The sequence below is a fragment of the Megachile rotundata genome, chromosome 7, assembly GCF_050947335.1.
Source record: "Megachile rotundata isolate GNS110a chromosome 7, iyMegRotu1, whole genome shotgun sequence".
NCBI lineage: Eukaryota > Metazoa > Arthropoda > Insecta > Hymenoptera > Megachilidae > Megachile > Megachile rotundata.
The window spans coordinates 11402677-11422447 of NC_134989.1; the positions used below are offsets into that span (position 1 = coordinate 11402677).

Genomic DNA, 19771 nt, shown 5'->3' on the forward strand with positions numbered 1-19771 from the left:
CTTCATGTGTGTACTGCATTTTATACTGCATGTGTGTACTGCATTTTATACTGCATGTGTGTACTGCATTTTATGCTGCATGTGTGTACTGCATTTTATACTGCATATATGTACTGCATTATGCATTGCACATATAACATTGCATACATGCAGTGCATTATACACTGCACATATTATACTACATACATAGGTTGCACTACATGTATGCCACACATTTTACACTGTATATGCACTGTACTGCCTTATATACTGCACATATTACATTGCATACATATGTTGCAGTAAACATACACTACATACATGTATTGCAATGCACACGTCACACTACATACACATGTATACTGCAGAACACACTTCACATATTACACTGCACATATAACACTGCACACACATATTGTATTGTACAGAATACACCTCACCACAGCTTCCAACGAAATGTGCACTGTATCATCTGCGCCATAAATAAATGAACCAGAAACAAACGAATAAATATAACAGTAAATAAATTACAAGTAATGAAATTAAAATTTATCTACAATAAATGAATATTATGCTGTCGACGGTTATTACAAATTCTCTGAATAATTCAATATAACATTTACAAGCATTACAAACGTCAAGTGCATTGCTCCACAAATAATTGCATCGACAAACACGGAATAACATCGCTGGAGAAATATCTGTGAATTATAATTTATTTATATTCGTGTTATAAGTAGTCGATTTGTATCTATATCAAAAATAATTGATATTATTTTATGTATGATGGCAAGTGAATATTAAGTATCGATGAAGGTTAATAGAAGTATCAATGACCAACTCTTGGTCCAGGCATAGAAGTACCAAGCTAATGTAATAATGATTAATATCTGCCATTATGATGATCAACTCATAAAAGTCCCAACCTAACAACGTGACAATCATCATCCTATTTCATCCACAAAAGTTACAAACTAATATAAGAATGATCAACGTCTGCATCACCCACAAAAGTCCCAAGCTAACAACATAACCATCATCATCTTATTTCATCCACAAAAGTACGAAACTATTATAAGAATGATCAACGTCTGCACCATCCATAAAAGTCCCAAGCTAACGTAACAATGATCAACATCTCACATGATCCACAAAAGTCCCAAGCTAACAACGTAACAGCAATCAACACCTTGTACTATCCGTAGAAGTACCAAGCTAACAACGTAACAATCACCAACATCCTATATCATTCACATAAGTATCAAACTAATATAAGAATGATCATCTTGTATCACCCACAAAAGTACCAAGCTAAAAACATAACAATGATCTACCTTTCGTATAATCCACAAAAGTCCCAAGCTAACAAGGTGACTACAATAAACATCTCCTGCCACTTATAGAAGTACCAACCTAACAACGTAACAATAATCAATGTTAGTATCACAAAAGTTCCAAAATAACAATGTAACACAATCAACAATTCATTCCATCGACAAAGGTACCAAGCTAAAGTAACAATGGTCACATCTCGTGTCACCCACAAAAGTACCAAGCTACCTCTGAGCTACCCAAAGCCAACGTTTGAACATCAATTAGAAAATGAGAAAAGTGAGTTTAAGAAAGGTTTTCGACACAAAACGAACCACGTGTTCTCGGTAGCATGGAGTAGGATCGGTGTCGGGATTGGACGAGAATGGCTTCGGGGGAGATGTCGGAAAGCGATCGGCAAGTTGCTCGAGCAACGAAAATAGCTTCGGAAGGCAGGCATTATGAAGCTATGAAAATATTTATAGACCGCCACCGTTGGCAAATAATGACACACGGGGATCGTGGCGGCTGAATAGTTTCGCGTTTAATAAATAACGCGGACACACAACGGGCTCGCTTGCTAGCGTTACGTCGAGTGATGCAAATCCTAGATTAATGCGCACGGAATACCGTGCCTTTGTGTCTCGATATTTATCGCGAATAACCAATGAGACGACGTTAACGTACATACTTAGCATCGCCAATTGTGTTTCCTAGACACTCTGATTCATTTATCGCTTTTGAGAGCAACGATGGGATTAGCTGTGTTTGCTGAGGAAACGCTTGAGTGCGATTTAGGCACGGTAGATTTAGTTAAGGTAGATTAGTCAGGGTAGATTTAGTTAAGGTAGTCGAGGTAGATTTACTTTGGATATGAGGATGTATAGTTTCTACTCGATTAAGAGTAGCTGATGGTAGGTCAACTTAAGAATTTTCAGATTTGTTTTAGACTTTCCCAAATTTTGTCTTTAAATTTCCTGGCTAGAGAGACTCCACATTCCCTAATCTAAAATTCTAACATTCCCTGGACAAGAGTCTCCTGTTCTACAATTTCTTAGACCCTGAATTTTCTAACCAGAGTATCTCCACATCCCCTAATCCAAAAGCCCCAAAATTTCCTAGCGAACAATCTCCTTCCTTAAAATTCCTTGCACTCCAAATTCCTTACCTAGGAAATTCCCACATCCAGTCCAAAAATCCCTAATTCCAAAAATCCTAAGTTCCAAACTCCTCAACTTCTAACATATCCAAACTCCATAACCCAACTTATCAAATACCCAAATACCCCAATTTCCCCAAATGCAACAGTCCAATCGAACCTAAATCTTAGCTCGGTAATTGCACAGTTTTCCAAAGTGTACACAAAGTCCATTCCTCTTCGGTCCACTTAGATTTCCTTTCACGCACGAGCCAGCTTTACTGGTTCTATTCAAACGGAATGTGTGTATCTCGAGCAGGTTCCACGGAAATCGAGCCTCCACCGATAATAAAGATCACGTTCACCGCCAGCCTCCGTTCTTTTGTACCCGAGAAAAATTGCATCTCTCTTCCCTTTTCCTACTCCACGATATTCTTGACCCGATGCATTCTGATTGCATTAAATATGCAGAGTGTACGTGCACGCTGCACAGCTATCATTCGTCTTTCTCTCTCTCTATTTATTAGTTTCTGTGCTCGTTCCCCTTAACTCTTTATGTTCATTCTCACCGAGTTCCTTTTCGCGTCTACCTCTTCTACCCACTCTATAAATAATGGAGTAACTACCAACCATAAGTTGCACTTTATGGAAATTGACTGCGACTGCCGTTTACCTTCCTTTTCTTATATTTCTCTTTCTTCGATGGAACTTTCATCTCGTGTTTTCTCTGCTTCGAACATGGATTGTTGAAGACGCTACGAGAGGATTGACTTTATTTGTTGATTTGCGAAAATTCTAACTTGATGGTTTTGCAATTTAGAGATGTGCAAATGTGGACATTCAGGAAATCTTGGAATTTAGAGATTTTGGAATTTTAGTGTTTGTAATTTACGAGTTTTGGAATTTCGGGATGTGCAAATTTGGACATTCAGAAAGTCTTGTCATTGAAATTCTGCAAATTTGCAAGCTTGAAAAAATTGCATCCAGAAAATTGAATTCTCAAAATTGAAAGTTCGAAAAATGTAAGTTTTATTTCCGCAGTCGGAGACGATTATCTGCAATGGTGTTTGCGTAATGTCATTAAGCGAAAGCCTCGAGCGTAAGCTGTTTGATTTCATTACAAAACTGCTGGATACGCGAACGCATGAAAACGCTCCAAGTATAGAAAACTTTTAGCACTCGGTTATGCTACTTGAAAGGCTTGACCAATATGTATTTCGTGATAAAAGAATGTCTCAAGAAACGTCAACTTATCAAGCACACTAAGTCAGCCATTTTCTATATTTAAAGACTCAGCATCTCTGCTGTGAATTTTCAGTTGATCTACATACATAAATATTTATAGGTCTCACTATAGGAGATGCAGTTTATAGCTTTCGCTATAAAGGATTTTATACCCATCACTACGTAAGATATATTTTATAGTCCTCGCTATAAGAGACATTTCATAGCGCTCATTATGATGAATATTTCATAGCTCTCGTTGTGAGGGACATCTTGGTGTAAGAAGCATCTTATCATTCTTGCAAGATGTACATTTACACAATGAATTAACAAGTAGCATCCTCCTAAAGGTAGGTTAGGTTTAGCAGCGCACATTATGAGAGACATCTTGTACATCTTGCTGTAAGAATGATTCTTGCAACATAATGTATACATCTTATGATTCTTGCAGCATAATGCATATACATCCCTCACAAGAAATTAACAAGTAGCTTCTGAACTTAGTTAACAAGCTAGGTTTTACAGCTCTCACTATAAGAGACATCTTACACATCTTACTATAAGAATGACTCTTGCAACATAATATCTACATCTTATGATTCTAGCAACATAATGTATACACATCCCTCACAAGAAATTAGCAAGTAGCTCCTGAACTTAGTTAACAGACTAGGCTTTACAACTCTCACTATAAGATCTTATACATCTCACTGTAAGAATAATTCTTACAAAATAATAACTACATCTTATGATTCTAGCAACATAATGTATACACATCCCTCACAAGAAATTAACAAGTAGCTCCCAAACTTAGTTAACAGACCAGGTTTTACAGCTCTCACTATAAGATCTTATACATCTCACTGTAAGAATAATTCTTACAAAATAATAACTACATCTTATGATTCTAACAACATAATGTGTACATCCCTCACAAGAAATTAACAAGTAGCTCCCAAACTTAATTAACAGACCAGGTTTTACAACTCTCATTATAAAATCTTATACATCTCACTGTAAGAATAATTCTTACAAAATAATAACTACATCTTATGATTCTAACAACATAATACATCCCTCACAATAAATTACCAAGTAGCTCCCGAACTTAGTTAACAGGTTAATTACCGAGCACTAAACCCCACTAAAGTATTCAACAGTCCCCTAGAAGCAAAGGGATTAACCTCCGACAGGAGTGTTCAATAGAAAGATCATTTATGCCACAGTCGAAACACGTTGTTAGGGTAAATGCAAAATGGCAGCGAAAACCGGAAGCTGTAACCGGACCAAAAGCCATCACGACAGATGTTCCAGCTGTGCTACGTAATTTCCATACTGACTGGCACACGCGGCTCGATCAGTGGCCGAGAAATAGAAGTCAACGTATAACTTAACCCTAACTTGACCTCGAGCGTTTCCACCATTCGCGATGCAACCGCAATTCTATGCACGAACTGTGCGAAGTACACAGCGGTGCATACATATGAAACGGACACCGATATCTTTTTCAATTTCAACGCTACGTGTGACACTGGTGAACATGGGCCCTAGGGACAGATTCGCTACGGTGTTCGCTCATTAAGTATGAAAAGCGACGAATACAAATGGGAAATTTTTGAAGGGAATTAGGGAAACATGGCGGAGAAGATTATGATACTTTCAAGTAGACTTCACAACATTGAAGTGAAGTAGTAGGTATAATTTTTGAATATATACTGTTTTATACATTTTATAGAATTTGCATATATTATCAAATTTAATAAGTGTGAACAGTTAATATGTTGATGTACATGAACATATGTGTACATGAACAAGTATATGATTCTTCTATATGATACATAAATATTGTTAATATGAATTGGAATTAAGACTGCAATTTCTAAGCTCTCAGCTACTACTTTTATGTACAGTGTGTTTCAATAATTTTATCGTACAAGTTAAACAGGATGAACAAAGATTAACAGCATCTAATACATTTACAATCATATTAACATCCAATGTACATTATGATTCATTGTGTACCATGATATTATCTATGTGGACATAGCTTGGACCAACAAAAATACAAGTATAATCAGAAATTTATTGGATCACAGTTAGCACACATCTTGAGATAACGTGAGTCATAAAAAGGTAATTTTATTGTTCTGATCGTAAATAGTTCTACGAGAGCTACTGGAGGAATTAATTCAATTAAAGAAGAATTAGTGGAGCCAAGGTGTTGACAGAGAAACAGCAGTTTGCGGCGCAATCAGGGATCGGAATCATAAGAGGCCCGTTAAAAATCGTTAATCGTCGAGTACGCTTGGAGATATTCCAAATTACCATATTCGCGTCACGACAATGAGTTATATTCGGTGGTTGATAGTTCGCGGTCGCACGCGTGACCGCGACGACGGCTATTTTTGTATTTCATCTTACGCGGACCGATTGTCAATTCGGTCGTGCACGTACACCTTGATATATAACGCGAAACTCGATACTATACCAAACTTTTTATATAAACTATAAAACACAAAATTTCTAAATAACTCTGCAATTAAGGTTCCTAAACTCCGACTACAAATGCGAATAATCAAAAAAATATTTAACAAAACTTCATCTTGCGAATTATACATTAACAGAATATAAAATCGATTTCCTCCGGAATAAATACCAGAAACCCCAAAATGGAATAAGAGAGGTATTTGACAAAAATAAAATTCCGTAAAAAATGTTGATAAAAACGGTGAAACGGGGAGAAAAGTTTTGAATAGCGAAACAAGAAAGGAATAAAAGGGAGAACAGGTTTCGTAGAGAGAAAGAAAAACACGCGGAGGGCGCCACGCAATAAAGGTCAACGACCCGAAGTACCACCTGTACGTCCTGCACCAGTTCCCCTTTTCGTCGGCAATGTGGGTCAGTACGCTTCCTCGACTAAAAAGGGTGCACCTGCATTGCCAACAACAACAAATACGTGTGTCATTCCCAGAAACTGTGATCGGATACGATTACCGGATAAACATTATTACAATTCACCCCAAAATGCCAGACATGTTAAGTTTCGAGATGCTTGTATCACGAGTGCACTTTATTATGAAACTTCTTTAGAGCGGATATAAATGATTTAACTGGATATAAATAATCGTGTGCGGATACTAGTGGAACTTCGAGTATGTTAACCACGTATGAACACTGACAAATGTATTTCAAATCATAACATTTAACTATGTACCTATATCTATAAATATATTGTATAGCCTATATGCTTCATTTTGGATCTTTAGATTCTTAAAATCTTCCTTAGATCTACATTTTTTTTATATGTATATTTATGTCCTTATTAAACCTATATGATACTGATACTTGATAACAAATTTACATAACGAGTGTGGTTTAAAATATGAGACCGGAGTCCCAATGTCTGAGTATACAGGAACTGGCGCGTTTATTTTGGGAAACAAAGAGAAGAGAATTAGGAATGTCACTTGTCAAGAAAGCAGACGAAAAGAATGTCTTGAAAGAAGGAACCGGTGTTCGACGCCCCTGCAGCGGTACGCCAATAGTTTCTCCGGCCACGAAACGCGTATTTACATCGGACACGCATTAGCGCACGTATATACACGCGAGCCGGTCAGCTGTTCGAACGACGACGTCCAGACGCGAAATCCTCGAGTGCGGCGTGCCGCGTCCTCGAGACGATTCCGTTCCTCGACCTCGTGGAAACGAGGCTAACCGCGCGCGAGCCGCACGGCTCTGCGGACGAGAAGATGGCGGGGGAGGCGGGGTTGACGGGCAAAACGCGAATTAGGTTAGGTTACCTCGGCGCGGGGGATAAATCGAGAATGCGTAATGGAACGAGTAACGATCCTGTCTGTTCAGGAGATTTGGTAAATAAAAGGATCGTACGATACGTCAGGGTGCAAAAGCATGGTTCGAAGGGTCAATGAGAATAGTGGCAGGTCGATAGCAATGGCGCCGCGAAGCCACGAAGAAAATCAATCCTGTACGACACGCGACGTGTTTTGACGTGTCTAGCTTACCCGTTCCCTTTTCCGAACGACGCGGTTCAACGTTTGCTTCGGCCGATTGAATTTGGGAGGACGAGAAGTGTCGAGGAACGGAAAAAACATGTCGAGAAATACGAGAGCACTGACGTACCGACCGAGGTGGCCGGAAAAGACGAGGCCGCAGGGCCACGCATACGTACACATAAGTTAAGATCGCGCCGTTACACCGACGCACACGCACGCACGAGCTTAAGGTGGTATCGCCTTTACGTGCAAACGATACCGAGCGAAATCGCGATCGTAGAAAAAAAAGTGTCGTTTTACTTACTTTTGATCACCCGTTCCGTCGTGGAGAGCTTCTGCGAGTTGTTCGAGGTCATGCTGTATCAGGATAGTTGACGGGTGGGCGCCGGCCTCTCGCTCTCTTTTTCAGCACGATCTTGACTATTTCTCTTCTCGCTTCCTCTTCCTCGGTCGCAGGATCCCACTCTTTTTCTCTTGCCGTATCACTCTCTGTCACTGTTTATTTTTTTTTCTCTTCCTCTTTCTCTGACCGTGGTTACTCGCGCGAGGTAGCACCTTCCTCTCGAACGGGGGGTTGGGTGGAAGGAGAGGGCGGTATTTTCACCTCGAGAGCCCGGCGCGGCACACACACATACACACGCACGGAGTGGGGGAGGGAGGAGACGGGGGTCGGAGAGGTGACGGAAGTTATCGCACGGTGCGGCACATCGGTGGCTCCGAAGCGTTGTTCATTGGGCGTTTGCGGAGTGAGAAATTATTCTACCGTGTCCCTCTCGCTCCCCGTGTATTTACCACACCAGTATTCCTCTTCTCCTCTCGTTTCTCCCTCTATCTCTCTCTCTCTCTTTCTCGCTCTCGCTCGTTCGCTCTTGCTGGCTACCTTGCTTCTCTGTCTCCCTCTGGCCCGACAAAAGGTACCACCAACGCCTTTTGCGGGGCGAGTAACTGGATCGCTGGACCACGCGAGCTGCACAGCCCGCACGACGGGGACTCGCAACCGCGGTACCACCACACGACCAGCACTAACGAACCTCCGGTGATACCGTAGCCGTGAAGCGACGACTTTTATACACCGACAAGGTGGAGGTGAACGACAACGATCGCGGCGTGAACACAGGGAGAACGATCGCGACCCACGACGACGGCGACGGTGGCGGCGAATACGACGGGGAACACGGCGACGACACCGTAATGACGAACACCGCGACACGAAACCGTGACACCGACACCCACGGTCGAAAACACCACGCCGCTAAATTCTACTACAAGATGTCTGTCTGTCTGGCTCTCCGCGGCGCGCACACTGACGGCTCCGCGGCTACGAGACGCTCGCGCACCTCTCACGCGCAGCGATCATTCGAGAGCGCTCATTGGCGGCGCGGCCGTCAGCTGACGCTACTCGCGCGACCAATGGAGGCGCCACTTACCGCTGCGGGTCTATCGACGCTCGCGTAATTTGAATTGCGCGAAATATCGATACAGCTTACTGCGTATACACTTTTTATAAAATCTTACTTTTTATGCGCAATGAATAGTTCTTAATTCTTAATCTATACTGCATAGAAAGCACACGTATTTCGTAAGCTCGTTAAAATAGTACTTCTATTTCTATTTTGTCTTTAAATTATTCTGCACAGACATTTATTATTTTGCAGATTCTCAGCTGTTTTACTAATTAAATGTTTCATACTCCTTGCTTGTGGATAAAGATGTATAGATTTACTTTTGTTTTATCGTTTTAGAGGTATCGTTAACGCCATCTAACGGTTGAAAATAAAGACACAATATCGTCCTTTTTTCGTAAATTGAACAACTTCTGAGCTTCTCTAGCATAATTAAATAATTCTAGAGTTTCGATGAAAGTTGTGTAACGATATTATAGCATACTGAAAGCGTTAAAGTCGAAAATTGAGAAAATTCAGTTTCGCGCGCTTTGAAGCTATGGCCGTCTAATGGTAGAGCATCTGTCGTTTAGAGTTCCTTTATAATTATCGATTTTAAGTCATTCAAACCTTTAGTGACAATATTATTTGAGTCATATTATACTCATGGAATGATTTTTTTACAATGAAAAAGCGTAGGAAACGTTTATTCTGCAAAGAGAAGTAATTTTCTGTTTCATTAATATCGTCGCTCATGGCTAGATGGCGATAGCGTACAATTTTCAAATTGTGCTAGAATATCAAAATAAAAAAGCTTACAAAGTACATTCAGTTTATTAAATGAATTGTTCTAGAGTTGTATAGTGTTCCAATTTTATGCAAATTGGAAATAAAAGTTCAAATTACAAAAGAGCGAATAGATTATTCAATCCACCTTGAACAAACGAATACTGTACAGAATTAAAATTAAATGTTCGATGAATGAAAGAATTTAAATTTCCGTTTTCGGTCTCGTTTCCATCCACTCTTTGATACCAGGCAGTTCTAAAACCTTCTGTCTGAGGGTTTTCAAACGCGGATGATCTTTCGTAATATCAGCCTCGTAAGCTATACTCAACGAATCCGAAATGGCAGCAAAAAAGAGATCCGCATAACTCAACTGAAATCAGAAAATAAAGGAAGTTTTATAAATTTGTATAATAAGGAAGACTTATAAATTTAATATGATGGAATGAAAAATTCTTACCTGTCCACCATGAAAGTATCCTCCATTGTCTTTCACCAATCCGTCAAGTTTATCCAAATAAAACGGTATAACTCTCGACATCACCTCCACTTTTCTCTTAGCCTTCAAAACCGGATCAGCTTCCCTATAATACTGCGACACCGTCACTGCAAGAAGGAAGGGACTTATCACGGAGTTTCTAAGGGAATCAATTTGCAGCAGGAAAGAAATCAATATTTACGCCTCCTGAAATCGTGAAGAGCGTTCGCGACAGCATCGATTTGCAGCGTATCCAAATCGGTTTTGCCGAGCAGATTAAATTGTTTGGCCAGGTAACGGCAAATAGGCAACGTTTGCGAGTAAACTTTGCCATCGATTTCCAGCGTGGGTAGCTGACCGAATGGTGTACCTGAAAAAACGTTAAAAAATCAGCGACCCAAAAAATGTTCTCTTAATTACAAATCTGGGCGTAAAATCTTGACATAAAAATTCCGTACTGGGTTTGAGGGTGCTCCATTCGTCTGAAGCGATCGGTACTCGAACGTCCTGGAATTTAACACCACCGTAACTCAGGAGAAACCTTATGGGCTCTCCCAGACCCATCACGTTGAAATACACTAACTTATAATTCGGCATTGTGAGTTTAGTAGTGTAACACTTTACTGAACTTCGATTTAAAGTTTTGTGCACTCGAATGCAACGTTCGCAGGAGACTAACTTGAACCAAAGTTATGTAACAATTATATATTCCCCTACTCCCTTCCTTTTATCCGTATCTTATATGAAAGGCCCTCTATGTTGGTAAACTGTCATGGACGCTCTGATTGGCCCGTGGCTAAGTATGCCATTCTGTCCCACTCTGGACACAACTTTCACTCGGTAGCAGTTTCTGCTGGAAGAACAATTGTTTCATTCTGGTTACTCGTCTTCTGCAAATTTTTTGACTTGATTTGTTCAATCGTCTATTTACGAATTTTAACGAGTGTCTGAATGTTAAGAGATGTATTCAAGATGTATTCGAGATATGTTGAATACATTATTTTATGTCAAGAATACATATTCTTGATGAATTCGAAATATGTTGATCTATTCAATCATCTCGAAAAATGATCATAAAAATTTTAGATGAAAGTATTTCAATAATTTCATTGTCGATCAGCTTATGGGATTACCACGATTATAGTACATAAATTATTATAATTACTCTACAATAATTATTGTGATTGTCCCGGATTAGTATGACAAAGTGATTTGTACAACATGAAGTATGCGAAATATGTTAACGAAAATAATTTGAAGCGGTTAACCAACAAGTTTAGTTTCATATGGAAATTAAAAGGGACCATTCATTTCCAAATTAAAAAGCGCCGCTTGAAGAAATGATAGAGCTGAATAAAAATTTCTGTTTGTCAAGCTTGACCTAAGGAAATAAAAGGCCTGTGCGTGGAACAAGGAGTCTTTCACGAGCGAAATGAGCAGCTGGCAATTTATCTTAATTGCAATAATCTTAATGAAGAGGAATTTTTGTGTGGTTATGTCTCATGGAAATTTAGGTTTTAACGAATCGATGGGGATCGAGAAACGATTGCCCGAAGATGTGATTCCCAAAAAATATGTGATCGTAATTTCTCCGAATTTTGTAAACGATGGATTCCATGGTTTTGTTCGTATCGACGTCGAATTGCAAAAGGTTCACATTTTTGTTGCAAAATGATTAATCTTTTTAGCTTAAATAAATATTCGATAAATTGTGCTTTAAGGCTAGAAATTACATCGTCTTACATTCGAAGGATTTAACTGTTACATCAACGAAATTATATTCGCGAAAGACGCGAGCGGAAGTTCAGCTGAAATCCGTTTTCCCCGCAAAGAAACGGGAAATGTTGATTATTAAATTTTACAGAAAAGTTCCTTCGGGAAAATATTTCTTAAAAATGAATTTCACTGGGAGCTTAAAGGGGAAGATTACTGGATTCTATTTGAGTACCTACGTTGATAAAAATAAGTCTATCAGGTAATTATACGATAAAGCATTACACAAAAATATTTGAATAAAAATAATTTCGTCACACAGAAAATTAGCGGTGACACAATTTGAGCCGACCTACGCAAGAAGCGCCTTTCCATGTTTCGACGAACCCAGTTTCAAATCCATCTTCGTCGTTAGCATAATTCATAGAAAGAAATCGTATCACGCAATGTCCAACATGCCGATTGCAGTGAGTTCAAAAATTAACTCATCAAGAAAGTTTGATAAAAATAATTACTTTGCAGAAAGTAGAGAAGATGAAAAACGGTAGGGACACGATCACGTTGTTTAAACCTACACCACCAATGTCCACGTACCTCGTTGCTTTTGTTATCAGTGATTTCGAGTGTCTGGGGTCCCATTTGTATCTCCTGAGTGGAAGACAAATTCCACTAACTATTTGCACGAGGCCCATGTATAGGAATAAAACGACATTCGCCTTAAATGTGGCGGTTAGAGCGATGCAGTATTACCTGACTGTCTTTCAGATTGAGTATCCACTTCCGAAACTTGGTAATTGTGTGTTAGGTTAGGTTATGTAATTAGTAGTACTTGACAATTAGGTTGGGTTGCATAGACAGTGGTATCTGACAATTAGGTTGGGTTGCATAAACAGTGGTATCTGATAATTAGGTTAGGTTACGTAGACAGTAGTACTTGACAATTAGGTTATGTTATATAGGCAGTGGTACCTGACAATTAGGTTAGGTTACGTAGACAGTAGTACCTGACAATTAGGTTAGGTTACATAGACAGTAGTACTTGACAATTAGGTTAGGTTACATAAGCACTAGTACCTGATAATTAGGTTATGTTACATAAACAGTAGTACTTGACAATTAGGTTATGTTACGTAAACAGTAGTACCTGACAATTAAGTTAGGCTACACAAACAGTAGTACCTGACAATTAGGTTAGATTACATAAACAGTAGTACCTGACAATTAGGTTATGTTACATAAACAGTAGTACCTAACAATTAGGTTAAGTTACATAACCACTAGTACCTAACAATTAAATTATGTTACCTAAACAGTAATACCTATCAATTATGTTAGGTATATAATAAAACATAAAGGAAGGTAATAGAGTACTAATGAACAGTAACATAGTAATTAAAAACTATTAATTATTAAAGAACTGAGTATTGTAAACATTCTCATCAATTTCTAATTGAATGGTACTCAGTGTACTAGTTGATTACCAAGTACTATTAATCATCAATAACCATTTTTACTAAAAATATTTCACAAAAGAATATTGTTAATCAGACCTGGTCGCCATACCCGATTTTGCTGCCGGAGCAATGGAGAACTGGGGTCTAGTCACGTTTCGCGAAACAGAGCTGCTACACAACGAGAACAGTAGTTCTTGCTGGAACACGAAAAGAGTCAGTTTAACTGTGGCCCATGAGTTGGCACATATGTGGTTCGGTAATCTGGTTACCATGAAATGGTGGAACGATCTGTGGCTGAACGAGGGATTCGCTACTTACATGGAATACAGAGCTGTTGACTCATTGTTTCCTGAATGGAACCTGGTCTTTTAAGTTTTTGTTTTTAAAATGTTAATAAGGATCTTGCATCATGAGGAACAGAAGATGATCTTTCGCGTTTGTTTTTCATTTGCTTCATATGTAACATATGTGACATATGTCATAGCACAAACTTGAAATATTATTATATATATTGGTTGCATTGAATTTTTCTTTTTAACAGTTGTTAAGTGATCATCTAGTACAAGTTACAAGGTTGTTAAAACAGAGATTCAAGCCTTACAGCAACAATTTTTCATTTGTCTCATATGTAACATATGTGACATGTCATAGCACAAACTTGAAACATTATTATGTACATCATGTCCTGAATCCTTTTTAACACCTTCAAATCTTTATGTACTCCTCCTCAAAGCTAAAAATGTCTCCCTTTTCCACTAGATGCATTCTTTCCCGATATTCACTAAGTACGTATCCATGAAACACGACAGTAAATTACGTGCTCGTCCCATTGTGAAGCGCGTTGAAAACCCTGAAGAGATCGAAGAACTATTCGACAGGATCTCCTATCAAAAAGTGGGTTTCACAATATTCGAATCCTTTCAAATCACATTTCAAGCACAGAGAATAACAATAACAATCAGTAACAGACTACAGCAATTCTGAATGTTAGGCTGCGTCGGTGATCAAAATGTTAGAGGACGCAATCGGCAATTCCAAGTTCATAGGCGCCATCAGATATTACCTGCAGAGGCATCGTTTTCGCAATACCGAATCTCGAGAGCTTTTTGAGATTCTGCAAAACGGTACACGAATCGCTATCGACGTCGCTGACTTCATGACAAGATGGACGAAGTTTCCTGGATTTCCGGTGATCAACGTTCGTCAGGATGGAACGATATTCCAGTTGTCGAGACGACGATTTGCGATTAGCAAGAAATTCCAGCAAACGATTGAGTAAGTTTGAGATATTAGGATTTAATTACTATTATACAATACTATTACTATTATATTAATTGTGGAATGGTTTGTGGGTCTATAGGGAACAGTAGAAGGTTAGGTTAGGTTAGGTTACTTTGTATAAGATTATTTTGATAACAATTATGAGTACACAACGCAGTAAAATATCCAAGACGCCTGATGGAATATCATATGCATTTACAGCGACGGCAGCTGGACCATCCCCATAAAATATGTAACGAGCAGAAGGGACGGTGTCAAGTTGGACTGGTTCCTCGCAAATTTCTCTTGCGGTAATGACGGCATCTATAAATAATTCCAGCCACTTCGTTAACGCGAACTCGATTGCAGCGGAGTTGTCGGTGGGAAGACCGGTGGATTGGATTAAGCTGAATCACGACTCGATCGGGTACTACATTGTGAATTACACGACAGATGCTTGGTACGCGTTCAGCAATTTATTGTCCCGCGATCATCGAGTACGTTCCACCGTTCGTAAATCAATCACGCAAAATATACTGCCTCTTGCGGCTGAAATGATCGATTCGGAAGTTTGTTTAAAATAATATTCCTTTATCAAAACTCATCGTTTATTTTTTTATTTTTTTATTGTCGAGTTTATTAACCTTGGGTCTACTTTTCGGTTGAATAGGACAATTTGGATATTCACATGTTCCGAACGTGATTAGGTTATTAGTATATTGTGGAATAGTTGACTTTGATTTTGTTCAATGAAGTAGTAGCTCTGATGTTCATTGTGAAATAGAAAGATAGCATAGGAAGCATAAAAGCACAGTAACATATAAATTAATTGATAAAATCTGAAGAGAAGTAAATTTTACTTCAAACTATCATCGAGAGTCTCCATAACTGTTTCCTCCATTTTGTATTCAGAAGACTACAATGAATACATCATTCTTTTTACTAGATTTCAAAGTTCAGATCTCAATTTTGTGAATTCTTAATATGAGTACATTTTTTAGAATTTTTTTATAAAACTGAACTTGTGATTTGTCTGATAAAAACTATTTACATCAAAATAAATTCAATTAAATAGCCACTAAAAGGATTACGAACAAATTAATTCAGGTCACATTTCATATCGTCTCTTAATGTATTCGGTGATTGCTTTTGGTTATAATTGGAACTGTTTCAGATATTGAGTCCCATGAACAGAGCCGACTTGTTGCACGACGCTTTTCTTTTAGCAGGAGGCATCGAATTGCATTATCACGTGGTCATGAACTTAACTTCTTATCTGTCGAACGAAACCGAGTATCAACCGTGGGCTGTGGCTGCTGAGTGGTTTGAGAGAATGAATCGATTACTTGGTGGAACTAGTGTGATCGATCGTTTTCAGGTAATAATTGCATTATATTTGTGATGTAAGATTTGACCATTTGGATTTTCAGTCGTATGGCAGGAGTCTTGTTGAGAAAATTTATGGGGAAGTCGGATGGAGGAGTCGTGCTGGAAATACTTTTGCTGATAGGTTAGTTTATTTAAGTTCAAGTTTAAGTTTAGATATAAAATAGGAAACATCGTTGAAAATTTCAAATATGTAATTTTGCTGATATACTGACAAAAATGGCGGATTAGCAGTATTGTAAACTATAAATTATTACTGAAAGTGGTACATGTGGACGCAACCCACGAATTGGCGCGTGAGGTCGACCCAAAGTAGAGGAAGACCTAACCTCACTTTAGGAGACCAACAAACTCATTCGAGGAAATCTACTTTCTCTTAAATAATTCTTGAATCACTTCATAATTCATACCTTCCAAAATTCACATCATTTATTTTTGTAACATTACAAATTCTACATTATATCATTTATAATAAATTATTATATAAATAACAATTTTGTTATGTTATAAAAACAGAACACATGATACAACAAATAAGAATGAATTTTAATGAAAGAATGATTCTTTTTGAATCTTCCAGTATTTTCTCATTCTCCTTCAAAAAGTGTCAACCTCTACTCCCTCTTACACTATTACACTCTTCCTCTCTCTATAACAATTTTTGTAAAATTTATAAAATTTTCAATAATTAAGAAAATTCCTTTCCATTCGTTTCAAGAGAATTCCGTGTACTGATACTGAACGCAGCCTGTTCCGTGGGTTACAACGACTGTCTCGAGACAGCCGGAAGGAAGCTGAAGAATTTTCTGTGGAACAAAGATGGCCGACCACTGCCAGCTGATATTCGGTCTATCGTCTACTCGTACGGTAAGGGGGATTTAAATATATACTTGTACCCTCTTGTTTTTATTATTCACGTCGATAGGCCCTGTCACGATGTCGCAGGAAGCTGGATCAATATTTGAAAACATGTCGCAGCTTCTAGCGAAAGAAACCGATGTTCAGGAAAGGGAACGTCTGATGGTTGGACTGACCAGCTTCCAGAACAGAGATATTCTTAATCGGTTCGTTGATGCGTAGTTTCCTTGCAAAACTGTTGTCTTAGGGTGATTGTGTGCTAATTGCTGTTGAGATTATTGCGTTCTTTGTTTTCTATGTTGAATGCTTTTCTATCTTGCAAAATTTTAAAGTCTAAAAATTAAAGAATTTACAAAATCTAAAAATTTAAGAACCACAAAATCTACAAAATCTACAAAATCTAGAAATCTACAAAATCTATAAAATCTACAAAATCTATAAAATCTACAAAATCTACAAGATCTACAAAATCTACAAAACTACAAAATCTACAAAATCTACAAAATCTACAAAATCTACAAAATCAACAAAATCTACAAAATCTACAAAATCTACAAAACTACAAAATCTACAAAATCTACAAAACTACAAAATCTACAAAATCTACAAAATCTACAAAATCTACAAAATCTACAAGACTACAAAATCTACAAGACTACAAAATCTACAAGATCTACAAAATCTACAAGATCTACAAAATCTACAAAATCTACAAAATCTACAAAATCTACAAAATCTACAAAATCTACAAAATCTACAAAATCTACAAAATCTACAAAATCTACAAAATCTACAAAATCTACAAAATCTACAAAATCTACAAAATCTACAAAATCTACAAAATCTACAAAATCTACAAAATCTACAAAATCTACAATATCTACAAAATCTACAAAATCTACAAAACTACAAAATCTACAAAATTTATAAAATCTAGAAATCTATAAAATCTACAAATTTAAAAACTTATAATTATATATGTTTGTTGTCTAAGAATTTCGAAATCTTAATTTTCAAATCTAAACAATATTTTCATATAATACTTAGAAAATATAATTTTCACGATTGAGATATCTCACGATTTAGGTATCTTGAAAAAGCAATGGACGAGAGCTTCATTCGTAAACAAGACTTCGCAGGGGTGTTAATAAAAATCGCATCGAATCCTGTAGGATTGGACGTCGTTTGGACTTTCGTGCAGTACAATAACTTTTTAAAGCCATTCTCTTTCACAAAGAAAACGTAATAAATAATCACAAATGTGTCTTTATTAGATTACGATTAGAAGACCTGGTAATGAAATATGAAACCAACGAACATATCTTGGGGAAGATCGTCAGTACGATCGTTTCGTTGTTCATAGATCGTCAAAAGCTTCAAGAAGTAATATCTAATATAATATAATTCTTTCTTCCTAAATAAGATTCAAACTAGTTTTAGTTCAATTGTGACCATAATAAATATCATTTTACAGGCAAGGCACTTTTTTATGGAGCATTCTGATCTTAAAATTACGGAGACTATGAAGAGGAACGCTATCGAAGAAATCGAAAACAGTATCAACTGGTTGGATGCAAATATGCAGGACATCGAAGAGTGGCTAACAGCAAATAATTATAATTAACTTGTACTACTAATTCTAAGGTACGAAATTTTTTACAAAAGCACACTGTTACAGATATTTTATTTACTGTTACATATTATATTTAATTTCTTACACGATAAGTTAGTTCTGTTTCTACACGCTGATTAGTCATTCACAAGTAACTCATTAGTACAATTAAATTATAAATTATATTTCATTAAGATATTCATTCAAAAATCTTAATCTGCTTGTCACTACATATTAAAAGACGCAGGAAGATGATCGTGATTCGATTAATCGATCGTCAATCATGTCTGACACGAATATTTAACTACAAGAAATATTCATGTGCTTCAAAATGTCAGCAGCGATTAATACAAGATGTCTGAAGATACGCGTTCTCATATCTTGTTCACGGTAGCCACAGTTCGGTTTACGGCACTTTTAGTAAATATTACATGAGTCGGATTAATGATACTTCAGATAATCGTAATATCTACGCTGATCAAGTAAATATTTGCGCACTTTGTTCTTTGTTTACAAATTTTTTAATTTTCAAATATTTAATTTCCAAATTTCTAATGAAAAGTTAACTTTTCTCAAATTTTTGAGATCACCAATTTTTCAAATTTTCCAAAATTTCCCACTTTTACAAATTTTCTAAATTTCCACAATTTTCCCAATTTCTCAAATTTCCCCAATTTTCTCAATTTTCTCAATTTTCCCAATTTCACAAATTTCACAAATTTTCCCAATTTTCCCAATTTTCCCAATTTCTCAAATCTCCCCAATTTTCCAAATTTCTCAAATTTCCCCAATTTCTCAAATTTCCCCAATTTTTCAAATTTTCCCAATTTTCCCAATTTCTCAAATCTCCCCAATTTTCCCAATTTCTCAAATTTCCCCAATTTTCCCAATTTCTCAAATTTCCCCAATTTTCCCAATTTCCCCAATTTTCCCAATTTCCCCAATTTTCCCAATTTCCCCAATTTTTCAAATTTCCAAAATTTCTCCAATTTTTCCAATTTCTCAAATTTCCCAAATTTTTTCCAATTTCTCAAATTTCCCAAATTTTTTCCAATTTCTCAAATTTCCCGTTTTCCCAATTTCTTAAATTTCCCCAATTTTCCCAATTTCTCAAATTTCCCCAATTTTTCAAATTTCCAAAATTTCTCCAATTTTCCCAATTTCCCAAATTTTCTAA

At 37.2% G+C, this 19771-nt stretch overlaps 2 protein-coding genes across 6 annotated transcripts; one reads left to right on the forward strand and one right to left on the reverse strand.

The window, feature by feature from the left end:
- Positions 1-9862: 9862 nt before the first annotated feature.
- Positions 9863-11076, reverse strand: GstS4 (glutathione S-transferase S4). Its single transcript, XM_012284510.2, has 4 exons — positions 10770-11076; positions 10514-10681; positions 10294-10439; positions 9863-10206 (listed from the first exon to the last, which is right to left on the reverse strand). The coding sequence occupies exons 1-4, from the start codon at positions 10906-10908 to the stop codon at positions 10039-10041; spliced, it is 621 nt and encodes a 206-aa protein (XP_012139900.1). The 5' UTR covers positions 10909-11076; the 3' UTR covers positions 9863-10038.
- A 127-nt stretch (positions 11077-11203) lies between these two features.
- LOC100876870 (aminopeptidase A) lies at positions 11204-19095 on the forward strand. 5 transcript variants are annotated; one of them, XM_076533327.1, is made up of 16 exons: positions 11204-11962; positions 12033-12286; positions 12347-12491; positions 12547-12814; positions 13573-13841; positions 14238-14372; positions 14470-14753; positions 14961-15049; positions 15108-15307; positions 15913-16116; positions 16169-16248; positions 16843-16991; positions 17050-17188; positions 18069-18182; positions 18257-18365; positions 18457-19095. In XM_076533327.1, the coding sequence occupies exons 1-16, from the start codon at positions 11744-11746 to the stop codon at positions 18604-18606; spliced, it is 2808 nt and encodes a 935-aa protein (XP_076389442.1). In that variant the 5' UTR covers positions 11204-11743; the 3' UTR covers positions 18607-19095. The 5 variants fall into 5 exon arrangements, with proteins under 5 accessions (XP_076389442.1, XP_003703002.3, XP_076389443.1 ...); XM_003702954.3 differs by having other exon boundaries at positions 15108-15235; XM_076533328.1 differs by lacking the exons at positions 18069-18182; positions 18257-18365.
- Positions 19096-19771: the final 676 nt, after the last annotated feature.